The sequence below is a fragment of the Pseudophryne corroboree genome, chromosome 7 (genome assembly GCF_028390025.1).
Source record: "Pseudophryne corroboree isolate aPseCor3 chromosome 7, aPseCor3.hap2, whole genome shotgun sequence".
Taxonomy (NCBI): domain Eukaryota; kingdom Metazoa; phylum Chordata; class Amphibia; order Anura; family Myobatrachidae; genus Pseudophryne; species Pseudophryne corroboree.
In genome coordinates, this window is record NC_086450.1 from 412,236,451 (window position 1) to 412,261,297 (window position 24,847).

The 24,847-nt window shown below is 46.0% G+C and overlaps 1 protein-coding gene, 1 non-coding gene and 1 pseudogene across 8 annotated transcripts in view; 2 read left to right on the forward strand and 1 right to left on the reverse strand.

Annotated features, from left to right (window-relative positions):
• The window catches only part of E4F1 (E4F transcription factor 1), a 124,382-nt gene that overhangs the window by 59,094 nt on the left and 40,441 nt on the right, over positions 1-24,847 (forward strand). For 4 of the 7 annotated variants that reach the window (XM_063934712.1, XM_063934714.1, XM_063934713.1 and 1 more), the window contains exon 3: positions 11,282-11,378. The exons of 2 other annotated variants lie outside the window; for them this stretch is intronic. In XM_063934712.1, coding sequence (XP_063790782.1) covers positions 11,282-11,378 — 97 coding nt within the window. The remainder of the gene's footprint in view (positions 1-11,281; positions 11,379-24,847) is intronic. One more of the 7 variants, XM_063934715.1, reaches the window with a different exon arrangement.
• Positions 2,361-2,479, forward strand: LOC134946554 (5S ribosomal RNA). The gene has a single exon (XR_010182242.1). It is a non-coding gene; the product is annotated as a 5S ribosomal RNA (ribosomal RNA).
• On the reverse strand, positions 15,138-15,256 carry LOC134946171 (5S ribosomal RNA; annotated as a pseudogene).

The following is a 24,847-nucleotide window of genomic DNA, read 5'->3' on the forward strand; positions in this document are numbered from 1 at the left end:
TGGACTCCAGGAAAGGCGTGGAAGGCCTACCCTTCACAGGAGAGACCTTATTTGGGGATTCCCTCCACACTCCGATAGCAGCTTACTTATCTGATAGCGATAAGCGCAGTCCTTGTTTGTTGTTATTTTTCTTATTTGGGGATGAACTAGACAAATGGATCTTCAAAGCTACTGCAGGTAAGTCCACGTATCTTCCTTCTGCAGCTCCCCCAGCTAGGAAGGCTTACTCAGGTCCCAATTTACAGTCTTTTCGGATGGCCAAGTTTAGGGGCAAATCCAGAGGTTCTTCTACAACCACCAGAGGCGCTAGAGGTAAACCACGCAAACCGGCAACTGCCGGTTCACAGGAACAGGGCTCAAGCTCTGCTTCCTCAAAACCTTCAGCATGACGGTGGACCGCAATGCCTGGAGGACTGGTAGGTGGGAGCCCGACTAAAATTCTTCAGTCACATATGAACAAGTTCGTGCCAGGATCCCTGGGTCATAGATCTTATTTCCCAGGGCTACAGACTAGAGTTCCAGGAGCTCCCACCTCACAGATTCTTCAAATCAGGCTTGCCAGTTTCTCCTTCATCCACTAGGGGCCACTGGAGTGTAGTTACAATGGGGAGATAGTAGGTGGTATTGGTAGCTGGCACTTTAAAAATTCTCACACTGTGGCTAGCTCCTCCCCTACTATCTCCCCTCCAAGCCAGTCTTAGTTAAGTGCCCGAGGTAGCTGGTTCACTTGGGTTTAGCTGAAGAATTTTCTTCTTTTTTCTTTATTATTTTATTTTTCTTACACACACTCACAGACTGGCAGCTCTGCCACTGCCAGTCTGCACCGTGGGAGCTGCCGGCGGGGTCCCATCGCAGCTGCGTGCGGCTAGGGATGGGCCCCGGCTGAGGGAGACACTGAGCTCTCCTGAGTTGGCGGACACCGCTGCGTGCGGCGCGTGTCGCGGCCACTCCATCCAGCAGAAGATTCCGGCAGCATGGCAGCGGTGAGTATCAAAAAATGGTCGGACACCGCTGCGTGCGGCTTGTGTCGGGACCACCCCACCACAGAAGATTCCGGCTGGACGCCGCTGCGTGCGGCGTGTGTCGGGGCCGATCCACCAAGAACACAGTGGTGAGTGAAGTATACTTTATTTGTGGTGGCTATGTATGTTTTTAGAGCAATGCACTGTTTATTGTTGTACAACCCACTCCAGAAGGGCTCTCTGGGGCTGTAATGTACTTTATTGTATCCTTACCTGTCCTCCTCATGGAGAAACAGACAGGATGATTGGGGGAGGCTGAGTATGTGTTTATACAACCCTGACTGAAAAACGGGTGTGTGTCATTCTGATAACCCTCTGCTCCCCCAGCTCCCCGCACCCCCCGCACAGATCCCCACTCAGCGCGACTCACAGAGCCGGCACAGGGATCCCGCTCGAGCGCAAAGCAATGTTTAAATTTGGCGCCTTGTACGGAGGGGGCGGAGCTAAGTCCCGCTCTGTAGAGCGAGCTCAGCGCTCCCTGCTCCCAGGCGGCGACTCGCGCTCTGTTCAGCGCAACACTCCCCGGCGGCGGCTAGCAGATACAGGGCTCTACTAGCGCTGTATAGCGGGCTCAGCGCTCAGCGCTCCCCGGCGGTGACTCGCAGGCCCAGCGGAGGGTACAGCTCGCTTCCCGCTTAGTTTTGCAATAAGGCGCCATAGCCGGGGGGCGGAGCTAACTCCCGCTCTGTACAGCGGGCTCAGCATTCTCCGCTCCCCGGCCACTGTTATAGTGTAATAGGCATTTATGTGAGTTTAATGCACATGGTGCTGAGGAGAATGTGATATAGTCAGAGTGGCTCAGCACTAATCCAGTTATCCACTATATAGATTTTATCGCATAGCCCAGAGGAGTTTCACTCTGGCGGCCATTTCCTCCATGCACAGACCTGGCTTCATATTTGCAGTGTCTCCTATAGCCCAGTGGGCTAATCTTGCATACTCAGAGACAAATACAAATAAAGTCCCAGGTATATTAACAGTTAACCTGCTTTACTCAGCGGGCTCCCAGGTCTCCCCGTCGCTAGGCAACAGCTCTGGGATTTGTAACTTTTCGATACTTCAGGCTGCTGAAATATAGATACATTCCTCCTGCAGTAGAGTCCTATACCCAGCATTTTCCTACTTGCAAATCAGGGAACCTGCTCTATTACAGTAGCTGGGACTCAGCTCAATAATAATTAAAAGGATCTACTGTGCAGTATTTATTTACCTACGGTGTGTGTGTATATATACATATATAGTTATGTTTGTGCATGTATATATATAGATATATATATTTAAGTGCGTGTAGGTATGTATATAGATAAATCCATAAAATACCAGATATAGGGGATAAAAGCCTATGGCCACACCACCCTGAACACGCCCGATCTCGTCTGATCTCGGAAACTAAGCAGGGTCAGGCCCGGTTAGTACTTGGATGGGAGACCGCCTGGGAATACCAGGTGCTGTAGGCTACTTCCGCAATGTTTTCTAATAACAACATCTTGCACATAACATTTTCCCCCATCTTTCTCACAGGCTGGTCACCATTTTGAAAAGCCAGCGGAACCTCAGAGAAACATCTGGTGCACCTTAATTAGCGGTACACTAAATACAGGGCGGGGTGTTGCCTTCCCTTTATTATTCCTTGTTGTCACTAGTTACTAATGCTATTTGTAATTGTGGAATGCGTGTAAGGCATAAGACAAATAGCGCTGCGGCTCAGTACGCTAGTAGCGGGTATCTGAACAGGGGTTTGAATCCAAACAAAACTTTAAGGAGAACTCCTATAGCCTAGGGCTAAGACTCCTGTCCCACAGCGCAGCGTTGCTGGTTCAGGTCTCCGCTGCTCCAGAAAGTTTATTTTAATCGTATCGGTCACTACACATTATAGTGCACACCTTACGTAGGGCTCTGTTTATTTAACCCACCTTTTCTCCTTTCGTTTGTCTCTCCTGGGATAGTCGAAGAATTCCCTCTTAGGTGTGAAGTATGCGGCGGAGCCATCTGCTTCGCCCTCCACGCACCTGCACACCCCTGTTTGATCAATGATGCAGGTAATGTCACTATTAACCAGACAATAACTCATCAGGTAAGCCCTTGGACTTTGGTTTCCAAGGTCACAGGATCAAATCACAGCGGGACCAAACACACCTTTCCAAAAAGAAACTTTGCTAACATTCCATGCATTACTGATGTCTGTTTTCTGTGGATCTGAACCAGTGTCTCAGAATATACAGGTACATAATACAGCAGTTCATCTGATACTGCAGGTAAAGGAGGAGGACACGTCAAGTCCATCAGGGTTCCACGCCATTGACGAAAATGACAGCGACTGGTTCAGTTTCGGATGAGCTGGGCAGGCTCCGGTAGGCGGCCGACAGACACCCGAATACACAATATCAGGTATCAAACAAGGTTTGTTTTCCTATCTTTTCCCCGCAGATGGCAGGAGATGGTATCAGAACCTCTCTAGGGTATACACCTCGGTGTATCGCCGGTCCATCAAGCCGCCGTTTTCCTGAGGCAACCTTGCTCAGGGATCCATCGACATATGCGGCAGCATGGTTCTACCGTATCCGGAGCAGGTAGGTTGGGGAACAATTGTCCTCTAGGTTACAGGATGCTTCGCATCAGGATCAATTGATACTTTGATACAGGTCAGAATCACGATTCTGCTTTATGTTCCTTGGAGGTCTCCATGTCTACAGACTCGGACCCTGCATCTTCGCTTGGGCTGTCTTAACCCGACGACCTCTGGGGCTGCGACAGTGACAAGTAAACATGAAATCCTACGGGGCAGATGGTTCTGGGGAAGGAACTTTCTGCAGGATTTCTTGAACCAATGGAGGTAGGTCCACTTTGATTTCTCCTACTACTGCCCCAGCTCCAAGACAGACCTTTACTGGTCTTCCCTTTAGATTTTTTCGTGCCCTTTCAGGTTTTTGACTCCACACGGGTGATATCTTCGTCGCCAGGGGTTCTCAGGGTAAAAAGGCTGAAGCAGAGGTTCAACATCCTCAGTCCAGTCTGATTTTATGTCATCCTATACACCCATTACACCTGCAGGGTCCCAGGGTAGGCGCAGGTCGATGGGAGAAGGCTTGGGCGGTTACAACCGTCTCAGGAGTCCCTCGGCATAGGTCGGCTGATTTACGATGACAAGAGAGTCATACTGCAGGCTGCGCTCCATAGGTTTCTAACCGCAAAGGGTGTTGATCCCTGTTTTTCACATATCATTTGAATTAGGACAGTTCTCAGGCCTTTGTTTTCTTTTCACGTTCCGAAGCCAAGTGGCTCGGACAGGCCTATTCTGGCCTTACAATCCTTTTAGTCTGTGATTGCTAGTTTAAACAAGAAAGGGAGTTTTACGTGTCCCTTGTCTTCAGAGATGCCTGTTTACTGATTTCCGTTGGACAGGCTTTTCTCAGATTCCCCCTTAACAGGATTCTCATTTTCACTGTAAGTCCTTTACTCTTCTCTCTTCCGCTCCCACAGAGTTTAGAAAGATAACAGAATAACTCTTTTTCAGGGGCAGTGGGTGACGTTGGTTCCCTAATGGGACAATTTACTGCTACTATCCCACTCTGTACATTAGGTGGCTTCTGAATATCCGGAGGATCCACGAGCTTCTGATTCGACACAGATCCAATTTATGCTCCGCATAGACGTTTCTCAACACGGTCCGTCAGAGGTTTTTTCATTCCTCGGCACCAGAGACTCTATTTCTTCAGTCAAGTTGCGACGTAATGAGTGGTCGCCTCCATTCCTCTCGGAACGGGGGACAACAATCTTGTTTCCAGATCAAGCCACCAGGTCAGACTCCTGGGTGAGGGAACATGCCCCGGAGTTTTGTCAGCTGGTCCGCTGTGGGCGGAGATTTCGGATCGACCTCAGGGCGTTCTGACTGACTCGTTAACCCTTTATTACTCTCGGACGGCAGTAGCCGTGGAGGCCCTCAGGGCTCCGGGGAGTTTTCTGGTTATTCTATCCTGCCTCCTTTTTCTATTTCTACTTCATGTTCAGTAACACAGGAGGGGATTATGCGTGCTAGTCCTCTCGGTGGCGCTGGTTGGGCCACGCATGACTTGAAGATACAGATACGCCTGTTGTCAGTAGAGGAGCCTTGGCTCCTACCTCGACTGGACTGTCTACTTCAACAGGCTCCTTTTTTCTCCTTGTTCAATTTTACACTGGTTTCGGTTACCCGTGTGACTGTTCACGAGACCTCAGAAGGGAGGAGTTCCCTAGTTCGGTTAGGCCTACTGGGCTCCGATTTCAGAAGTCTATTACCTCTTCTCGCTTTTGCCACTTTGGGAAAACTTTATGGAACATAATGAAGATAAAAGGGGTTTTTTCCCCCTTCTTCCAGTTACCATTCATCTTTGGTTTCTCTGGGAGGTTTTTTGCTCCGCTGCGCTTCAAACCACACTGACCGGAATTTTAGGTCTCTGCCTTTTTCGCTTTTCTTCCAAATGAGATTAGCCTAGCGGCCGTAAGTTCGGCCTCTTGTTCAGGGAGTACTCTATTGGCAACTCCCCGGGCTCGGCTTCGGCCTCAGCGGTCGTTTCTTCCAGAGGGGAGGTCCATTTTTCATATAAATCTGACACTAGTGGTTTTCAATCCTCTCTGAATGTTGTCAGAGCTCGTCAACTCTCTCTACAGAGGTCTCAGGCTATTCGATGAAGTGTTTTTTCTTCTTTGCTCTGGATGATGCTCCCGTACTAAATAGCCGGGGCCCCAGCATATGCTGGACAGTTGGATACATCTGATCATCAGACAGTCTTCTTGGCGGTTACTAGGGAACCTCCGTTTTCCATTTCAGCGCGCTTTACGCGCATTGTAAGACTTTCGTGGGCAGCCGCCCGCGGGGTCTCCATGAATATTTTGTCGGGCGGCTACTTGGTCAAACCGACATTCGTTTTGTCAAATTCTACAAGTTTGACACTTTTACGGCCTCTGCATCACTGTTTGGCCGAGCAGTTTTTACAGGACTCTCAGCGCTTTCCCACCCGTTTTTTGGGAGCTCTGGGACGTCCCCATTGTAACTACACTCCAGTGGCCCCTAGTGGATGAAGGAGAAATCAGGATTTTGGTACTTACCGATAAATCCCTTTCTCCGATTCCACAGGGGCCACTGGACGCCCGCCCAGCGCTGTTTCTCCTGATTTTTGTTTGATTAACGATTGCAGATCACCATATGACTGCTTGTTGGGTTCAGGCTAGCCTGGTTTTTTGTCAGGTTCTGTTCCAGGTTTAGTTTGTGTTCGCCTGGTTTACAGGGCGTCGTTAACCTCCTCTACCTTACGGTTTGTTTATTACAGCTCTCCTCGGGCACAGTTTAACGTAGACTGGCTTGGAGGGGAGATAGTAGGGGAGGAGCTAGCCACAGTGTGAGAATTTTTAAAGTGCCAGCTACCAATACCACCTACTATCTCCCCATTGTAACTACACTCCAGTGGCCCCTGTGGAATCGGAGAAAGGGATTTATCGGTAAGTACCAAAATCCTGATTTCACAAGAGGCAAGTATAACTTTACAGTACGCCATTCAAAAACTGTTACAGACTCGGGTAATTGTTCCAGTTCCACCTCTTCTGCAAAACAAGGGGTATTATTCCAACTTGTTTGTAGTACCGAAACCGGACAGTTCGGTAAGACCGATTCTGAACCTCAAGTCGTTGAACCCGTACTTGCGAGTGTTCAAATTCAAGATGGAGTCTCTGAGAGCAGTGATCTCAGGCCTGGAGGAGGGGGAATTCCTAGTGTCGCTGGATATCAAGGATGCGTACCTTCACATTCCGATCTGGCTGCCTCATCAGGCTTATCTACGGTTTGCACAGCAGGACTGTCACTACCAGTTCCAGGCCCTGCCATTTGGTCTCTACATGGCACCGAGAGAGTGTTCACCAAAGTGATGGCAGAGATGATGTTTCTACTCCGCAAAATGGGAGTGAACATATTTCCGTACCTGGACAATCTTTTGATAAAGGCACCGTCCAGGGTGCGATTGTTGGACAGCATTGGCCTCTCAACCAGACTACTCCTGGATCACGGATGGATTCTGAACTTACCAAAATCTCACCTGGATCCGACACAGAGGCTTCCTTTCCTGGGAATGATACTGGACACAGAGTCTCGGAGAGTGTTCCTTCCCTTGGAAAAGCCTATGGTAATCCAGTCGATGGTTCGAGCTGTCCTGAAGCCAACCCGGATCTCGGTGCATCAGTGCATTCACCTTCTGGGGGAAATGGTGGCCTCTTACGAGGCGCTTCAGTACGGAAAGTTTCATGCGAGGCCCTTTCAGATAGATCTATTGGACGGAAAAACACGTTGTGTCGTTGTCGGCGGTCTTCATTCTGGGAGTAGACAACTGGGAATCAGACTTCCTCAGCAACATGACCTGCACCCGGAGGAGTGGGGCCTTCACCCGGAGGTGTTCCAGTCATTGACATGTCGGTGGGGATATCCACAGATCGACATGATGGCCTCTCGACTCAACAAGAAGCTGGTCGAGAGACCCACAAGCAGTGGCGGTAGACACTCTGACAACTCTGTGGGTCTACCAGCTGGTGTACGTGTTTCCTCCATTACCGCTGATCCCAAGAATTCTAAAAAGAATAAAAAGGGAAAAGGTTCAAGCAATACTCATTGCTCCAAACTGGCCAAGAAGGGCCTGGTACGCGGATCTTCTCGAGATGCTGATAGAAGATCCGTGGCCTTTAGCTCTTCGCGAGGATCTGCAACAGGGCCCGTTCGTCTATCTAGACTTACCGCGTTTAACGGCATGGAAGTTGAATGGCTGATTTTAGCCAGGAGAGGGATTCCTGACAAGGTCATCCCGACTATGATCCAAGACAGGAAGGGGGTAATGTCTAAACATTACCACCGTATATGGAAGAAGTATGTCTCTTGGTGTGAAACCAGACAATTTTCTGCGGTGGAATTCCATCTGGGACGTTTCCTGCTTTTTCTGCAGTCGGGAGTGGATGTGGGCCTACGTCTAGGCTCCATTAAAGTCCTGATTTCGGCCTTGTCTATTTACTTTCAGAAACAATTGGCTTCTCTCCCTGAGGTCCAGACGTTCTTGAAGGGTGTTTTGCACATCCAACCTCCCTTTGTGCCTCCCACGGCACCTTGGAATCTCAATTTGGTTCTGCACTTCTCCAATTGGACTGGTTTGAACTGTTACAGGTGGTGGACGTAAAGTACCTTACGTGGAAGACCGTCACACTGCTGGCCTTAGCTTCAGCAAGACGTGTGTCGGAGCTGGGGGCATTGTCTTACAAAAGCCCCTACGTAATTTTCCACGAGGACAGAGCTAAACTCAGGACTCGTCAGCAATTTCTTCCTAAGGTGGTGTCCGCATTTCGCATCAACCAACCTATTGTGGTTCCGGTTGGTACTGATACCTCTGCTACTTCAAAGTCTTTGGAAGTTGTGAGGGCTTTGAAGGTGTATGTAAAGAGAACAGCTCGTCACAGGAAATCAGACTCGCTGTTCGTTCTCTATGATCCCAATAAAATTGGGTGCCCTGCTTCGAAGCAGTCAGTTGCACGCTGGATCAGTCTCACTATCCAGCATGCTTATTCCATGGCAGGCTTGCTGGTTCCAAAATCTGTACAGGCCCACTCTACTAGGTCGGTGGGTTCTTCTTGGGCGGCTGCCCGGGGTGTTTTGGCTTTACAGCTCTGCCGAGCAGCTACTTGGTCAGGTTCGAACACGTTTGGTTTGGGAGTTCTGGTACTTCCCCATGGTACTAAATAGATTCCCAGTATCCCCTAGGACGCAAGAGAAAATTGGATTTTAATTACCTACCGGTAAATCCTTTTCTCGTAGTCCGTAGGGGATACTGGGCGACCCGCCCGGTGCTTCGTTCTTCCTGCACTGTTACTTGGTTAAGTAATGTTGTTTGGTTCAGCTATTGCTGTTCCTGGTTTCAAGTTTGGTTAGCATGGCTTTTCTCTTGTTGTGTGTGCTGGTTCGTAATCTCACCACTATCCTTATCTATCCTTCACTCAAAGTATGTCCATCTCCTCCGGCACAGTTTCCTAGGCTGAGTCTGGTAGGAGGGGCATAGAGGGAGGAGCCAGCGCACACTATCAAATTCTTAAAGTGCCCAGGGCTCCTAGTGGACCCATCTATACCCATGGTTCTAAATGGATTCCCAGTATCCCCTGAGGACTACGAGAAAAGGATTTACCAGTAGGTATTTAAAATCCTATTTTCTCTACACCAGGGGTGAGCCAGAACTGATCTGGCATTACAATGTGATTCCAGCACACATTACTGTACATTGGATGGCAGCAACATATATTTTTTTTTAGGCATAGGCGTGTTATGAGGGTGGCTGACGTGTCAGTGAAAGTGGCTGTGTACACAGATTCCTGGCTGCTCACATAGGAGACCCTTCTCGGAGAAACAGCTCCTATCATAGAGCTGATGCAAGTTTTGATTGCACAACTGTTAGTGACATCTAAAGACTCACCAATGGGATTACAGCTGCTGATAGTGTCTCAGTCCTTACACAGTTGGACGCGCGGATGTACATAGGGGAAAGGCTTTGTAACAGCATTTGCATTAATTCACAAACAGGCGACCTGCCAATAGACGCAGCTGCAGGAGCTTCTGTGTCCACCGCTGAATCAGGTCCTATATGTGGGTAAATATACTACATGGCCACAGTATGTGGACACCCAGACATCATACCCATACAGTATGTACATACTTGTAGAAAATCCCATTACAAAAACCATAGGTGTTACTATGGGGCTGGCCTTCCCTTTGTTGCTGTAACAGCCTGTACCGGGAAGGACTTCCACTAGAGCTTGGCCTGTCGGGGTTCTCTTCCATTCAGCCACAGGAGCATTTGTCAGGTCGGGCACGGATGATGGGCAATAAGGCTGGCTCACAGTCAGAATTCCATCTAATCCCAAAGGGGTTCAGTGCAGTTAAATTCAGGGCCCTGTACATTAAGGCATCCGGATATTTGTATCAGTGGATCTCATTCTGAGGTGGAAGCAGAACAAAATAGAAAGTAACTTTGTATCTGGAACAACCTCAGAATCAGTCCCAATATCGCAAGAATGACCCAAAGGCACAATGTTTCTAGAGCCATGTATATATATCCATGTATATGCCCATGTCCCATAGGTGGCAAGAGCTGCATTGTCTGCAAAAATGAGTCAATGAAATGGATATTTTGTCCTTACTTATCCGTAATATTACATAATTGCACACTAAAGAGGTGTCCTCGTTACATAGCCCTGGTAGTCGCACCTAGGTCCTAATTCAGACCTGATCGCAGTGCTGCAAGTTACACTGTCCTGCGATCAGATAGTCGCCGCCCAAGGGGAGTGAGAATTCGCCCTGTGCAAGTGTGCGATTGCATGTGTACGCTGTATGAAAATTCCCCTCAGTCAGCGGACAGCTACAAAACCGTTCACATCACACTCACCATCGAATGTTTTTCCCATTCTGTGCAGTCTGTGCGTAGCCCAATACTTTCTCCTCCAGTGCAAAGAAATCAGGATGATCAGGGCCGGAGCTAACATCACATACCCGCCCTGACAACGCTTGGGAACGCCTGAGTTTTTCCAGACACTCCCAGAAAACGGGCAGTTACCACCCACAAACGTCCTCTTCCTGTCAATCACCTTGCAAAGGCCATGCGATCAAAATTTTCGCACCATCCTGTCGCTGTTTTGCGACACGCCTGGGCATTGTGGTGCATGCGCAGTAGTTTGATAATCACCCGTTGTGTGAAAACGCACAGCAGCCATCAGGTCTGAATCAGGCCCCTAGTCGTGAGCACGTTTACTAACACTGGGCGTCTTTTTATGCATTTTTTCCCTGAAAATGCATCTTATTCGCATCACTATGCAAATAAGACTCACAAGTAGGCTCTGCTGATTAGATTGATATGCAGCATGTGTATATTCTGTGTGTGACCACGCCTGTGCCTTCATATGAAATACTGCGTTACAAGAAAATAACGTTAGCAGAGCTGCCCGGGAACCGCCGGCTCACTCATCATGCCAGCCATCTCGAGGTGCTTGGCATACGTATTGAGGCTAGATACGAGGACACAACTGTACCAGTTATATAATTGCATTTATTATATGGTATTGTTGTTTATATATGCCAAGCCACTAATTACAACTATGCTTTTTTTTTCTACGGCTGATTTTATATTTGGTAAATGTGATTTATGTTGAGGAAGGATACCGTAATTTTGGTATTGGAAGTGATATTTCTCATATGTGTGTGTGTGTAACAGCAGGTGGTCCCGTCTGTAGAAGATCCTGTGAACGTTTCCCATGTCATCGTCGAGGCTTCCTCCGTACCAGAGGATACCAGCAATGCCCCGGACTTAGGTACAGAACTCTACTGGGACATGACTGTGGCGTTAGGTGCGCCAAACAGTCCCGGGTGACTTGGCTGCACTGAAAATGTCCATCTTACTCGCATAAATAAAACAACTGGAAGTGGCACAACTACTCTGCTAGACTACACTATCACAGTCCGTTTCATGTGCGACATTTGTACATCCGTGTGTGACTCTGTATAAGACGTGCTGTGATGCCGCAGCTTATTCTCACTCCAAATTCCTGGTTAAAGTTACAGCCTAGCCTCTCTAGTGCACTATGAATTGTGTTTTTTGGAGCGGCTCTGTCACGGCAGGTGTCCCGCACAGTATAGCGGCGTATAGACACTAGGTGTGTGAGGACACATCTGTATGTGTTGTACATCATTTAATGCATCTTACAGCCTAGCCTCTCTAGTGCACTATGAATTGTGTTTTTTGGAGCGACTCTGTCACGGCAGGTGTCCCGCACAGTATAGCGACGTATAGACACTAGGTGTGTGAGGACACATCTGTATGTGTTGTACATCATTTAATGCATCTTTCATTCATCTTAAAGCTGGGGTGCAAAGGGCCGTCTTCCTTTTCACACTACTAAAATAATTACATGAGTGTGCCTACCCCGGTTGGCATGTAATACTTCTGACGTTAGGTAGAGTAAAAGGATTCAAAATGTTTCAGAACACAGGGCTGCCTTAATATACATATACTCACTCAATACAGTAGTTTGTGTTATAAAAATAGTTATTATCTTTGTGACAAATGTAATCGGTGTAGCTTAGATGTAATTTCTGTTATGTGTCATATGAATTTTATAGACGTGAAGAAAAAAAATATTTTTTATAATAGCAGGAAGGACATGGAGCTATGACACTGAGATTAGGCTTGAAGGTATCTAATTTATTAAGCCAGTATAATAATACTAGCTAAATACCCGTGCTTCACTACGGGATGAGGATGGTAAATTAGAATTATAGTTCGTTAGTTCACGTTGGTTGGAGATCTAGTATATAGGCATATCTTGCTTCCCTGACCCACTTTGTGTAGTGGCCAGACCCTTTTTTGGTCCCCCAAGGGACCCTGTTCTTCCCGCTATACAGATCTCAGTCTGTGGCTTCCTCATGCCTCCATTCCCCTCCTCACATCATGTCAGTGCCCCTGCGAAATTATCGATTTACTTACAGTTTCTTATATAGCACAGCACATTATGCATCTCCTGATATACTCTGTGCTGCTGGGGGACCCTGCTACTTCCACTATATAACTGTCAGTGTGTGGGTTCATGCTACCTCCATTCATCTCCTCACATCATGTCACATGCAGCCCTGTCCTGCCTGACATATCATGCATCGCCTAATATGCTGCGTGCTGCTGGGGACCCTGCTCCTCCCACTGTATAACTCTCAGCAAGTGGCTTCCTGCTACCTCCATTCCCCTCCTTACATCATGTCACTGCCACTGTCACATGCAGCCCTGTCATCACTGACATATCATGCATGTCCTGATATAGTCTGTGCTGCTGTCCCACCCCTAAAGGTGCTAGAGGTGTGTTACCCCTACAGTGTTTGTTGCCAGATTGTAAGTAATATGTGTACCACGTTTGGTGTAAATTTTTCCAGTCATTCCACAGTTATGCTGTCTACTGAAATAGTCTGTGCTGCTGCCTCACCCCTAGGGGTGTCTTACCCGCACAGTGTTTGTTCCCAGATTGTAAGTCATATGTGTACCAAGTGTGGTGTAAATTGGTCCAGGCATTCCGGAGTTATGCTGCCTCCTGATTATACTCTGTGCTGCTGTCCCACCCCTAGGGGTGCTAGCGGGTGTCTTATCCCCCACAGTGTTTGTTCCCAGATTGTAAATCATATGTGTAACAAGTTTGTTGTAAATTGCTGCAGGCATTCCGGAGTTATGTTGGAACATACATACGTACATACATACATACATTTTAGCAAGCACCTGGGACCTAAGGAGAAGCTACCTGCCAAGTTTCAAGATTGTAGGCCTTGTGGTTTAAGAGATTTTGTGATGAGTTAATCAATGAGTCAATCTCCTTTTTTGCCTATATATATATATATATATATATATATATATATGGGCAGTGGGGGTACGGCGCCACAGGTGTATATGAGTAGATAGATTAATACAGTAAAATACTTCGATTAAAGACATTCTTTTCAATAATATAAGGTGTCAGCTAACCCCTAAATACTCGGCAGGGATAAGCTGCCTTTGGAGTTAAAATGTAGAACAAAGGGGGGATAGGGGTATAAGCGACTTACAGTGTCTAATATGTAGATAAAAGTGAAGAATATCACAGGATACGGTTTCGAAAAAAATTAACAATATATTTATTTATAATTTAAAACATAGTGATTGGATAAAAAATATATAAGGTAAAAGCTTAAAAAATACCAAAGAGAATAGATAAAATTGTATAATTTAGCTAGAACCCAGAATCACATAAAACCAGTATAAGCAATATAATACTGATAAAAGCTATTTTAAGATAAGAGAGTGATGCTTATCTTTAAAAATGGAGAGTCAGTAGAGGTACACCCAACGCGTTTCGTCCATCAGACTTCATCAAGGGGTAAGGGACTAGTGTGCAAACACTCTTATTTATAGCAGCTATGATTAAGGATAAGTGACTGTGACATCACTTCCTGTTGGTATCCAAATTCAGTGTTCTACCACAAAGTTTGATATAAATGTAGGTAAGGGATTGGGCTGCTAATGATGAGCCCAAATATACTTGTCTCTTATCAAAACGAGAGCTAATTATGGAGATATGACCAAAAGAGCATAGAGAATCGTTCAGGACGCTTTCCGCGTCATTTCCGCCCCACTTCCTGTGTCCATAGTTTCTCATTGCGCATGCGCACCATGCGCGACTTCCGGAAAAGCGTCCTCATAGTGCAGCTGTCTTGCCAATCTTCCGGATGGGCGTGTGTGTCCTTCTGCCCTTCTTCCGGTTGGGCGGCTACTTCATATCCTCTGTAGTGATCGTGGGTTGGGGCGGGATGTACAATGGTGCGGCGGCCATCTTTAAGTAGGTTTTAGATTGTACTTTCAATGCATGCGGCGGCCATCTTTAAGGAGCCTTTAGATAGCAGACATTTCCTTATATTAAGGTGCAGGAGCAGCTCAAATAAACAAAACAAATACAAAAATTAGTGTACTAATAAGCGTGCATTAGAATTCGGTTATTTTTAGAAAGACTAGTATTAATACATATGGATTGGGTATGTTAAATGCATAATGGTCCCAAATTTATTACACACAGAAACGGAGTGTGTTATTTAAGCGCAGAATTTATATAGGGTTAATTAAGACATTGATATATTAAATAGAATTTAGCATTAGTATGCAGAGAGTGCTATATATATTAACTATTATGACACCCTTGTAAGGAGAACAAGGGGGAGTTTAATTGCATGTTAGATTAGGTTAGGTGAACGGTGATTTGGAAGTGTCCATATAATATGTTGAAGATCATTAACATGCTAGTGTAAAAATAAGAGGGGAAATACAGAGATGGGGGGAGATAAGAGCAGTAGGAGGTAAGTGACATAGTGCTTGGGGGGTGAAAAAAGGTCGTCAATCGTAATTGTTGATTGGCGGTACATATAAAGGATGTGTATTTATGTGCAACTAGATGCTGCACCTAATTATCGGGAATAGAGTATTAGAATAATATCTGTGCCAAAGGTGAGTTGACGGTGTGTCAATATTCCCTATAATGTTACCGTTACGAGTCCACTGGTCTACCCTTATACAGTACCCAATCTTCTCAAGTGGTTACCCACTTGGTACTGATTGGGCCCAACACTGCTTAGCTTCCAAGATCGGGCGAGATTGGGCGTGTGCCAGTGCGGTGTGACTGTATTCATTGGCGAAATGACTTATTCACACAGTAACAGGTTTTTATTAGGAATAATTGACATTCTATCTAAAAGTGCAAAGTGCCGAAGGATAATAATTATAATATACAAATCCGTATATGCTTGATTGTTGATGCTTCTGTCAAAGAAAGGGTGCGATTTCATATCCTTCATTGAAGCCCAGAGGGTGCATGGTCTTTAATTGAAAAATCCAAAACATTTCTCTTTGGGAGAGCTTCTTGGCCAGGTCTCCACCCCTATCACCACTGGTCACGTGTTCGATGGCTTTGAAGGACATCTCTTCTGGATTGGAATTGTGTTCAAGTTTAAAATGTCTATAGTAGATGAGTCTCCAGTTTATTCTTGATGCTCCTCACATGCTCTTGTATCCTAATTTTGAGAGTTCTTTTTGTCTTGCCCACATATTTTTTGTGGCACGTGCATTCAATTAAGTAAATTACTGATGTGATGTTGCAGTTCATAAATTTTTTGATCTTGAACTCCTGGGTGCCATCCGTAGTACTGAAGGTTTTTCTGTTGGGGTTGAGGTACTTGCAGATGTTGCAATGTCCACATTTGTAGGATCCAATGCATTTGGGTAAAGTATGCTGATTGTCTTCAGGTGGTAGTTCCCGTAGCATGCTGGGTGCAAGGATGTCCTTGAGGTTTCTTGATTTCCTAAACACGAGTTCTGGTTGGGTCGGGAGGATTCCCTTAAGGATAGGGTCCATGAGAAGTATGGGCCAGTGGTTTCTTAGTGATGTCCTGATGGCATGTTCATGGTTGCTGTAGGTCGTTATAAATGAAACCGCCTCTTTTTTCTCTGTCTTGTCCTTATGTCAGCAAGTCTTTTCTCTCCAGGTTTCTTGTCTTAGTGACCGCTTTGTCCAGAATTGCTTTGGGGTACCTCTTCTCCTCGAACCTTTTTCTATATATTCCCAATTGTTCCTCACAGTCCTACGGTTTGGTTACAGTTTCTCTTGATTCGGTGAAATTGAGAATATGGTATATTATCTTTCCATTTTTTTGAGTGATTGCTCTAATAATGTAAATAGCTGTTCTTATCAACAGATTTGATGTAATTTTTGGTGGAAACCATACCTTGTTCTCCGGTTAGAATCAAGTCCAGGAATTCAATAGAAGTTTTATTTAAATTACAAGTAAATGAAAGGTTAAAATCGTTGATTTGTAAAAGTTTAAAAAAGTCCATAAATGATTCTGCACTCCCATCCCATGTGATCAGGATATCATCAGTGTACCTCCTGTACATGATGATTGATTCTTTAAAGTGCTGTGTAGAATAAACGTGTTTCTCCTCCCACTGTCCCATAAACAAATTTGCGAAGCTCGGTGCGAAAATAGTACCCATAGCGGTACCGCATTGTTGTAGGTAAAATTTATCTAAAAATTTAAAATAATTGTGGGTTAAGATAAATTCCATCAGGTCGCAAATAAATTTCTTATGGGGATCTGTGAGGGAGTCATCTTTGTTCAGGTACTCTCTGCTTGCTTCAATTCCTTTTTTGTGTTCTATACAAGTGTACAATGATTGTACGTCGATAGTCGCCCATAGGTATGATTCCTTCCATTCCACATCTTTCATTTCATTTAGTACCGTGGTGGTGTCTTTAAGAAAGGATGGGAGTTTCTTAACGTATGGATTTAAAAATATGTCCACATATTTAGATAGGCTGGACGTAAGAGAGTCTATCCCTGCGACTATCGGTCTTCCCGGAGGGTTGGACAGGTCCTTATGGATCTTTGGTAAAAAGTAAAAAATGGGGGTCGTGGGGTTGGATGACATTAAAAAAGAAAATTCATCTTTAGTGATAATATCCCTTCTCAGGCCTTGTAGGAGTAATGATCTTAATTCTTCCACATATGAATCTTTAGGATCGTCTAGCAGCACTCTATAGGAGTGAGAATCTCCTAGAAGTCTTTGTGCTTCCTGGACATATTTGTCACGATCCAAGATCACCAACCCCACCCTTTATCAGCCGGTTTTATAACAATCTGCTTGTTTTTCTGAAGTTTTTTTAGGGCTTCTATTTCTCTGTTGTGCAAATTTTTATTTGTAACTGGTGCAGGTTCCGTTTCGCAGATGTCTTTCTTTACTAAATCATAGAAGATACTCAAGTTGCTCCCTTTAGATTCCACTGGATAATATTTACTTTTTGGTTTGAGTCCAGATTTAGATCTATCTTCATAATTTAATATGATGGCATGGTCTTTCTTCATAAAATGTCTTTTTAGCGTGAGTTTTCGCACAAATTTATTAAGGTCAATGAAGGTGTCAAACTTGTTCAGTCCTTCAGAGGGTGCAAATGAAAGTAATTTGCTTAGAAGGGTTTGTTCTGGGTCAGTGAGGATATGGGAGGATAAGTTGAAAATTCCTTTATCTGCTGTATTTATAGGTTTCTCTTTTTGGATTCTTTCCCTCCTGCCGCCCCGTTTTCCTCTACTTCTGTAAATCTTCTTTTTAGAGGAGAGGCGTGTTTGACATCCTCGCAAATTGTGCTCCTGGGGGGGTTTTTTGGTCTTGCTCCTTGTCTTACAGATAAAAAATCCTGTTCATTGTTTGATCTTAGTCGGTTCAAAGCAGCAAATCTATTAGAGGTTCTTGTATATGGTGTTGATGGTGATTCGTCTCTCCATACAGATCTCGTTTTTAACGGTATGGTTTTCCACTGATATCTTTGGTCCGTTTTCTTGGGTTTGTCAAAAGTTTTAAATCTACTCCAATTCTTAGTGTTCCCTTGTTCATAGTCCCTTTTATCTCTGAGAATTTTTTTTCTCTTTTCCTCGTATGACTTCCTCTTCAGTGTGTTCCAGTTTTTTGTTGAGAACGGTCTCATTAATACGGTAGTCTTCTTTGTTTTTATGGGATTCTAACTCCGTTTCCTTGTCTTTGATCTCTTTCTCGAGTGCCACTGCACTTCTTTTTCTTTCATTAATTAGAAGTTTCATTAAATTTACAGAGCATGTATGTAGGATAGAATCCCATTTTTCAATAAATTCAGGCTCAGTGTTTCCAAGGGTGGGTTGTTTCAATATTCTTAGTCCTCTTGGTATCCTGTCCACTTCAATATAATGCTCTAGTCCTTTAATATCCCACCATGTTTTTATTTCTTTCGCTAGTAGCCGTTCCATTCCCCAAAACAGGTCATCTAGGTCGCCAGATGGGGGTGCGGTGCTGTTCTGAGTTTCTTCATTAAATATCTTTTGGCACCAATCATTCCGTTTGTTGGTGCGTTCATTAATCCTGAACATGCTGCAGATCTAGACACAGACACCAGGCTGCCTTACAAGTCTTATCGATTAGTTTGGGCAGTGGGGGTACGGCGCCACAGGTGTATATGAGTAGATAGATTAATACAGTAAAATACTTCGATTAAAGACACTCCTTTCAATAATATAAGGTGTCAGCTAACCCCTAAATACTCGGCAGGGATAAGCTGCCTTTGGAGTTAAAATGTAGAACAAAGGGTTTCTCTAACGTCCTAGTGGATGCTGGGACTCCGTCAGGACCATGGGGAATAGCGGGCTCCGCAGGAGACAGGGCACATCTAAATAAAGCTTTTAGGATCACATGGTGCGTACTGGCTCCTCCCCCTATGACCCTCCTTCAAGCCTCTGTTAGGTTTTTGTGCCCGTCCGAGAAGGGTGCAATCTAGGTGGCTCTCCTAAAGAGCTGCTTAGAAAAAGTTTTTTTAGGTTTAAATCTCAGTGAATCCTGCTGGCAACAGGATCACTGCATCGAGGGACTTAGGGGAGAGATTTCCAACTCACCTGCGTGCAGGATGGATTGGAGTCTTAGGCTACTGGACACTTAGCTCCAGAGGGAGTCGGAACACAGGTCCTCCTGGGGTTCGTCCCGGAGCCGCGCCGCCGATCCCCCTTACAGACGCTGAAGACAGAGGTCCGGAAAGCAGGCGGCAGAAGACTCCTCAGTCTTCATGAAGGTAGCGCACAGCACTGCAGCTGTGCGCCATTGTTGCTACACGTCTCACTGATTCAGTCACGGAGGGTGCAGGGCGCTGCTGGGGGCGCCCTGGGCAGCAATATTAAATACCTTTAGTGGCAAAATAAATACATCACATATAGCCATTAAGGCTATATGTATGTATTTAACCCAGGCCAGTTTTCTTAAAACCCGGGAGAAAAGCCCGCCGGAAAAGGGGCGGAGCTTATTCTCCTCAGCACTCAGCGCCATTTTCCTGCTCAGCTCCGCTGTGAGGAAGGCTCCCAGGACTCTCCCCTGCACTGCACTACAGAAACAGGGTAACAAAGAGAAGGGGGGCATAATTTGGCGATATTGATATATTAAAAGCGCTTATATCAAAAACAACACCTTCTAGGGTTGTTTATATACATTTATAGCGTTTTTGGTGTGTGCTGGCAAACTCTCCCTCTGTCTCCCCAAAGGGCTAAGAGGGTCCTGTCTTCGATTAGAGCATTCCCTGTGTGGCTGCTGTGTGTCGGTACGTGTGTGTCGACATGTATGAGGACGATGTTGGTGTGGAGGCAGAGCAATTGCCGGTAATGGTGATGTCACCCCCTAGGGAGTCGACACCGGAATGGATGGCTTTAGTTATGGAATTACGTGATAATGTTAGCACATTACAAAAGTCAGTTGACGAAATGAGACGGCCGGAAAACCAGTTAGTACCGGCTCAGGCGTCTCAGACACCGTCAGGGGCTGTAAAACGTCCCTTACCTCAGTCAGTCGACACGGGTACCGACACAGATGAATCTAGTGTCGACGGTGAAGAAACAAACGTATTTTCCAATAGGGCCACACGTTATATGATCACGGCAATGAAGGAGGCTTTGCAGATCTCTGATACTGCTGGTACCTCAAAAAGGGGTATTATGTGGGGGGTGAAAAAACTACCTGTAGCTTTTCCAGAATCAGAGGAATTGAATGACGTGTGTGACGAAGCGTGGGTTAACCCAGATAGAAAACTGCTAATTTCCAAGAAGTTATTGGCATTATACCCTTTCCCACCAGAGGTTAGGGCGCGCTGGGAAACACCCCCTAGGGTGGATAAGGCGCTCACACGTTTATCAAAGCAAGTGGCGTTGCCGTCTCCTGATACGGCCGCCCTCAAGGATCCAGCAGATAGGAGGCTGGAAACTACACTGAAGAGTATATACACACATACTGGTGTTATACTGCGACCGGCAATAGCCTCAGCCTGGATGTGCAGTGCTGGGGTAGTGTGGTTGGATTCTCTGACTGAAAATATTGATACCCTGGATAGGGACAGTATTTTATTGACTCTAGAGCAATTAAAGGATGCCTTTCTTTATATGCGAGATGCTCAGAGGGATATTTGTACTCTAGCATCAAGAGTAAGCGCGATGTCCATATCTGCCAGAAGAAGTTTATGGACGCGACAGTGGTCAGGTGATGCGGATTCCAAAAGGCATATGGAAGTATTGCCATATAAAGGAGAGGAATTATTTGGGGTCGGTCTTTCGGACCTGGTGGCCACAGCAACTGCCGGCAAATCCACTTTTTTACCTCAGACCCCCTCCCAACAGAAAAAGACACCGTCTTTTCAGCCGCAGTCCTTTCGCTCCTATAAAAACAAGCGACCAAAAGGACAGTCTTATCTGCCGCGAGGCAGAGGAAAGGGTAAGAGAGGGCAGCAAGCAGCCCCTGCCCAGGACCAGAAGCCCGCCCCGGGTTCTACAAAGCCATCAGCATGACGCTGGGGCTTTACAAGCGGACTCAGGAGCGGTGGGGGGTCGACTCAAGATTTTCAGCAATCAGTGGGCTCGCTCACAAGTGGACCCGTGGATCCTGCAGATAATATCTCAGGGTTACATGTTGGAGTTCGAAAGGTCTCCCCCTCGCCGGTTCCTAAAGTCTGCTTTACCAACGTCTCCCTCAGAAAGGACGTCGGTTTTGGAAGCCATTCACAAGCTGTATTCTCAGCAGGTGATAGTCAAGGTACCCCTCCTACAACAGGGAAAGGGGTATTATTCCACACTATTTGTGGTACCGAAGCCGGACGGTTCGGTAAGACCTATTCTAAACCTGAAATCCTTGAACCTGTACATACAGAAATTCAAGTTCAAGATGGAGTCACTCAGAGCAGTGATAGCGAATCTGGAAGAAGGGGACTTCATGGTGTCCCTGGACATAAAAGATGCTTATCTGCATGTCCCAATTTACCCCTCACACCAAGGGTATCTCAGGTTCGTGATACAAGACTGTCATTATCAGTTTCAAACGCTGCCGTTTGGTTTGTCCACGGCCCCTCGGGTCTTTACCAAGGTAATGACCGAAATGATGGTTCTTCTACGAAGAAAAGGCGTATTAATTATCCCTTACTTGGACGATCTCCTGATAAGGGCAAAGTCCAGAGAACAGCTGGAAGTCGGTGTAGCACTAACCCAGGTAGTGCTTCAGCAACACGGGTGGATTCTGAATCTTCCAAAATCTCAATTGACCCCGACAACTCGTCTGCTGTTCCTGGGAATGATTCTGGACACGGTTCAGAAAAAGGTGTTTCTCCCGGAGGAGAAAGCAAGGGAGTTATCCGAACTTGTCAGGAACCTCCTAAAACCAGGAACTGTGTCAGTACATCAATGCACAAGAGTCCTGGGAAAGATGGTGGCTTCTTACGAAGCGATTCCATTCGGCAGATTCCATGCACGGACATTTCAGTGGGATCTGCTGGACAAATGGTCCGGATCGCATCTGCACATGCATCAGCGGATAACACTGTCACCAAGAACAAGGTTGTCTCTCCTGTGGTGGTTGCAGAGTGCCCATCTGTTAGAGGGCCGCTGATTCGGCATACAGGACTGGGTCCTGGTGACTACGGATGCCAGCCTACGAGGCTGGGGAGCAGTCACACAGGGAAGAAACTTCCAGGGCGTGTGGTCAAACCTGGAGACGTCCCTTCACATAAATATACTGGAGCTAAGAGCGATCTACAATGCTCTAAGCCTGGCAAAATCGCTGCTTCAGGGTCAGCCGGTGTTGATCCAGTCGGACAACATCACGGCAGTCGCCCACGTAAACCGACAAGCCGGCACGAGAAGCAGAAGAGCAATGACAGAAGCTGCAAGGATTCTGCGCTGGGCGGAGAATCATGTCATAGCACTGTCAGCAGTGTTCATCCCGGGAGTGGACAACTGGGAAGCAGACTTCCTCAGCAGACACGACCTTCACCCGGGAGAGTGGGGACTTCATCCAGAAGTCTTCCACATGATTGTGAACCGTTGGGAAAAACCAAAGGTGGACATGATGGCGTCTCGCCTCAACAAAAAATTGGACAGATATTGCGCCAGGTCAAGAGACCCTCAGGCAATAGCTGTGGACGCTCTGGTAACACCGTGGGTGTACCAGTCAGTGTATGTGTTCCCTCCTCTGCCTCTCATACCAAAGGTACTGAGAATTATACGGAAAAGAGGAGTAAGAACAATACTGGTGGCTCCGGACTGGCCAAGAAGAACTTGGTATCCGGAACTTCAGGAGATGCTCACGGAGGATCCGTGGCCTCTACCTCTAAGAAGGGATCTGCTTCAGCAGGGACCTTGTATGTTCCAAGACTTACCGCGTCTGCGTTTGACGGCATGGCGGTTGAACGCCGGATTCTAAAAGAAAAGGGCATTCCAGAGGAAGTTATTCCTACCTTGATTAAGGCTAGAAAGGAAGTGACTGTACAACATTATCACCGCATTTGGCGGAAATATGTTGCGTGGTGTGAGGCCAAGAAGGCTCCAACGGAAGAATTTCAATTGGGTCGATTCTTACATTTCCTGCAAGCAGGATTGTCTATGGGCCTAAAATTGGGGTCCATTAAAGTTCAAATTTCGGCCTTATCAATCTTCTTCCAGAAGGAATTGGCATCAGTGCCTGAAGTACAAACTTTTGTCAAAGGTGTACTACATATACAACCCCCAATAGTGCCTCCAGTGGCACCGTGGGATTTGAACGTAGTTTTGAATTTTCTCAAATCTCATTGGTTTGAGCCTCTAAAATCGGTAGATTTAAAATACCTTACATGGAAGGTAACCATGCTATTGGCCCTGGCTTCAGCCAGGAGAGTTTCAGAGTTGGCGGCTTTATCATACAAAAGCCCATATCTGATTTTCCATTCGGACAGGGCAGAACTGCGGACACGTCCTCATTTTCTCCCTAAGGTGGTTTCGGCTTTTCACTTGAACCAGCCTATTGTGGTGCCTGCGGCTACTAGCGACTTGGAGGACTCCAAGTTACTGGACGTTGTCAGAGCATTAAAAATATATATTTCAAGGACAGCTGGAGTCAGAAAATCTGACTCGTTGTTTATATTGTATGCACCCAACAAGATGGGTGCTCCTGCGTCTAAACAGACGATTGCACGTTGGATCTGTAGCACAATCCAACTGGCACATTCTGTGGCAGGCATGCCACAGCCTAAATCTGTAAAGGCCCACTCCACAAGGAAAGTGGGCTCATCTTGGGCGGCTGCCCGAGGGGTCTCGGCATTACAACTTTGCCGAGCAGCTACGTGGTCAGGGGAGAACACGTTTGTAAAATTTTACAAATTTGATACTCTGGCTAAGGAGGACCTGGAGTTCTCTCATTCGGTGCTGCAGAGTCATCCGCACTCTCCCGCCCGTTTGGGAGCTTTGGTATAATCCCCATGGTCCTGACGGAGTCCCAGCATCCACTAGGACGTTAGAGAAAATAAGAATTTACTTACCGATAATTCTATTTCTCATAGTCCGTAGTGGATGCTGGGCGCCCATCCCAAGTGCGGATTGTCTGCAATACTTGTACATAGTTATTGTTACAAAGATCGGGTTATTACTATTGTTGTGAGCCATCTTTTCAGAGGCTACTTCATTTTTTGTTATCATACTGTTAACTGGGTTCAGATCACAAGTTGTACGGTGTGATTGGTGTGGCTGGTATGAGTCTTACCCGGGATTCAAGATCCATCCTTATTGTGTACGCTCGTCCGGGCACAGTACCTAACTGAGGCTTGGAGGAGGGTCATAGGGGGAGGAGCCAGTACGCACCATGTGATCCTAAAAGCTTTATTTAGATGTGCCCTGTCTCCTGCGGAGCCCGCTATTCCCCATGGTCCTGACGGAGTCCCAGCATCCACTACGGACTATGAGAAATAGAATTATCGGTAAGTAAATTCTTATTTTTTTAAACTTTTACAAATCAATGATTTTAACCTTTCATTTACTTGTAATTTAAATAAAACTTCTATTGAATTCCTGGACTTGATTCTAACCGGAGAACAAGGTATGGTTTCCACCAAAAATTACATCAAATCTGTTGATAAGAACAGCTATTTACATTATAAGAGCAATCACTCAAAAAAATGGAAAGATAATATACTATATTCTCAATTTCACCGAATCAAGAGAAACTGTAACCAAACCGTAGGACTGTGAGGAACAATTGGGAATATATAGAAAAAGGTTCGAGGAGAAGAGGTACCCCAAAGCAATTCTGGACAAAGCGGTCACTAAGACAAGAAACCTGGAGAGAAAAGACTTGCTGACATAAGGACAAGACAGAGAAAAAAGAGGCGGTTTCATTTATAACGACCTACAGCAACCATGAACATGCCATCAG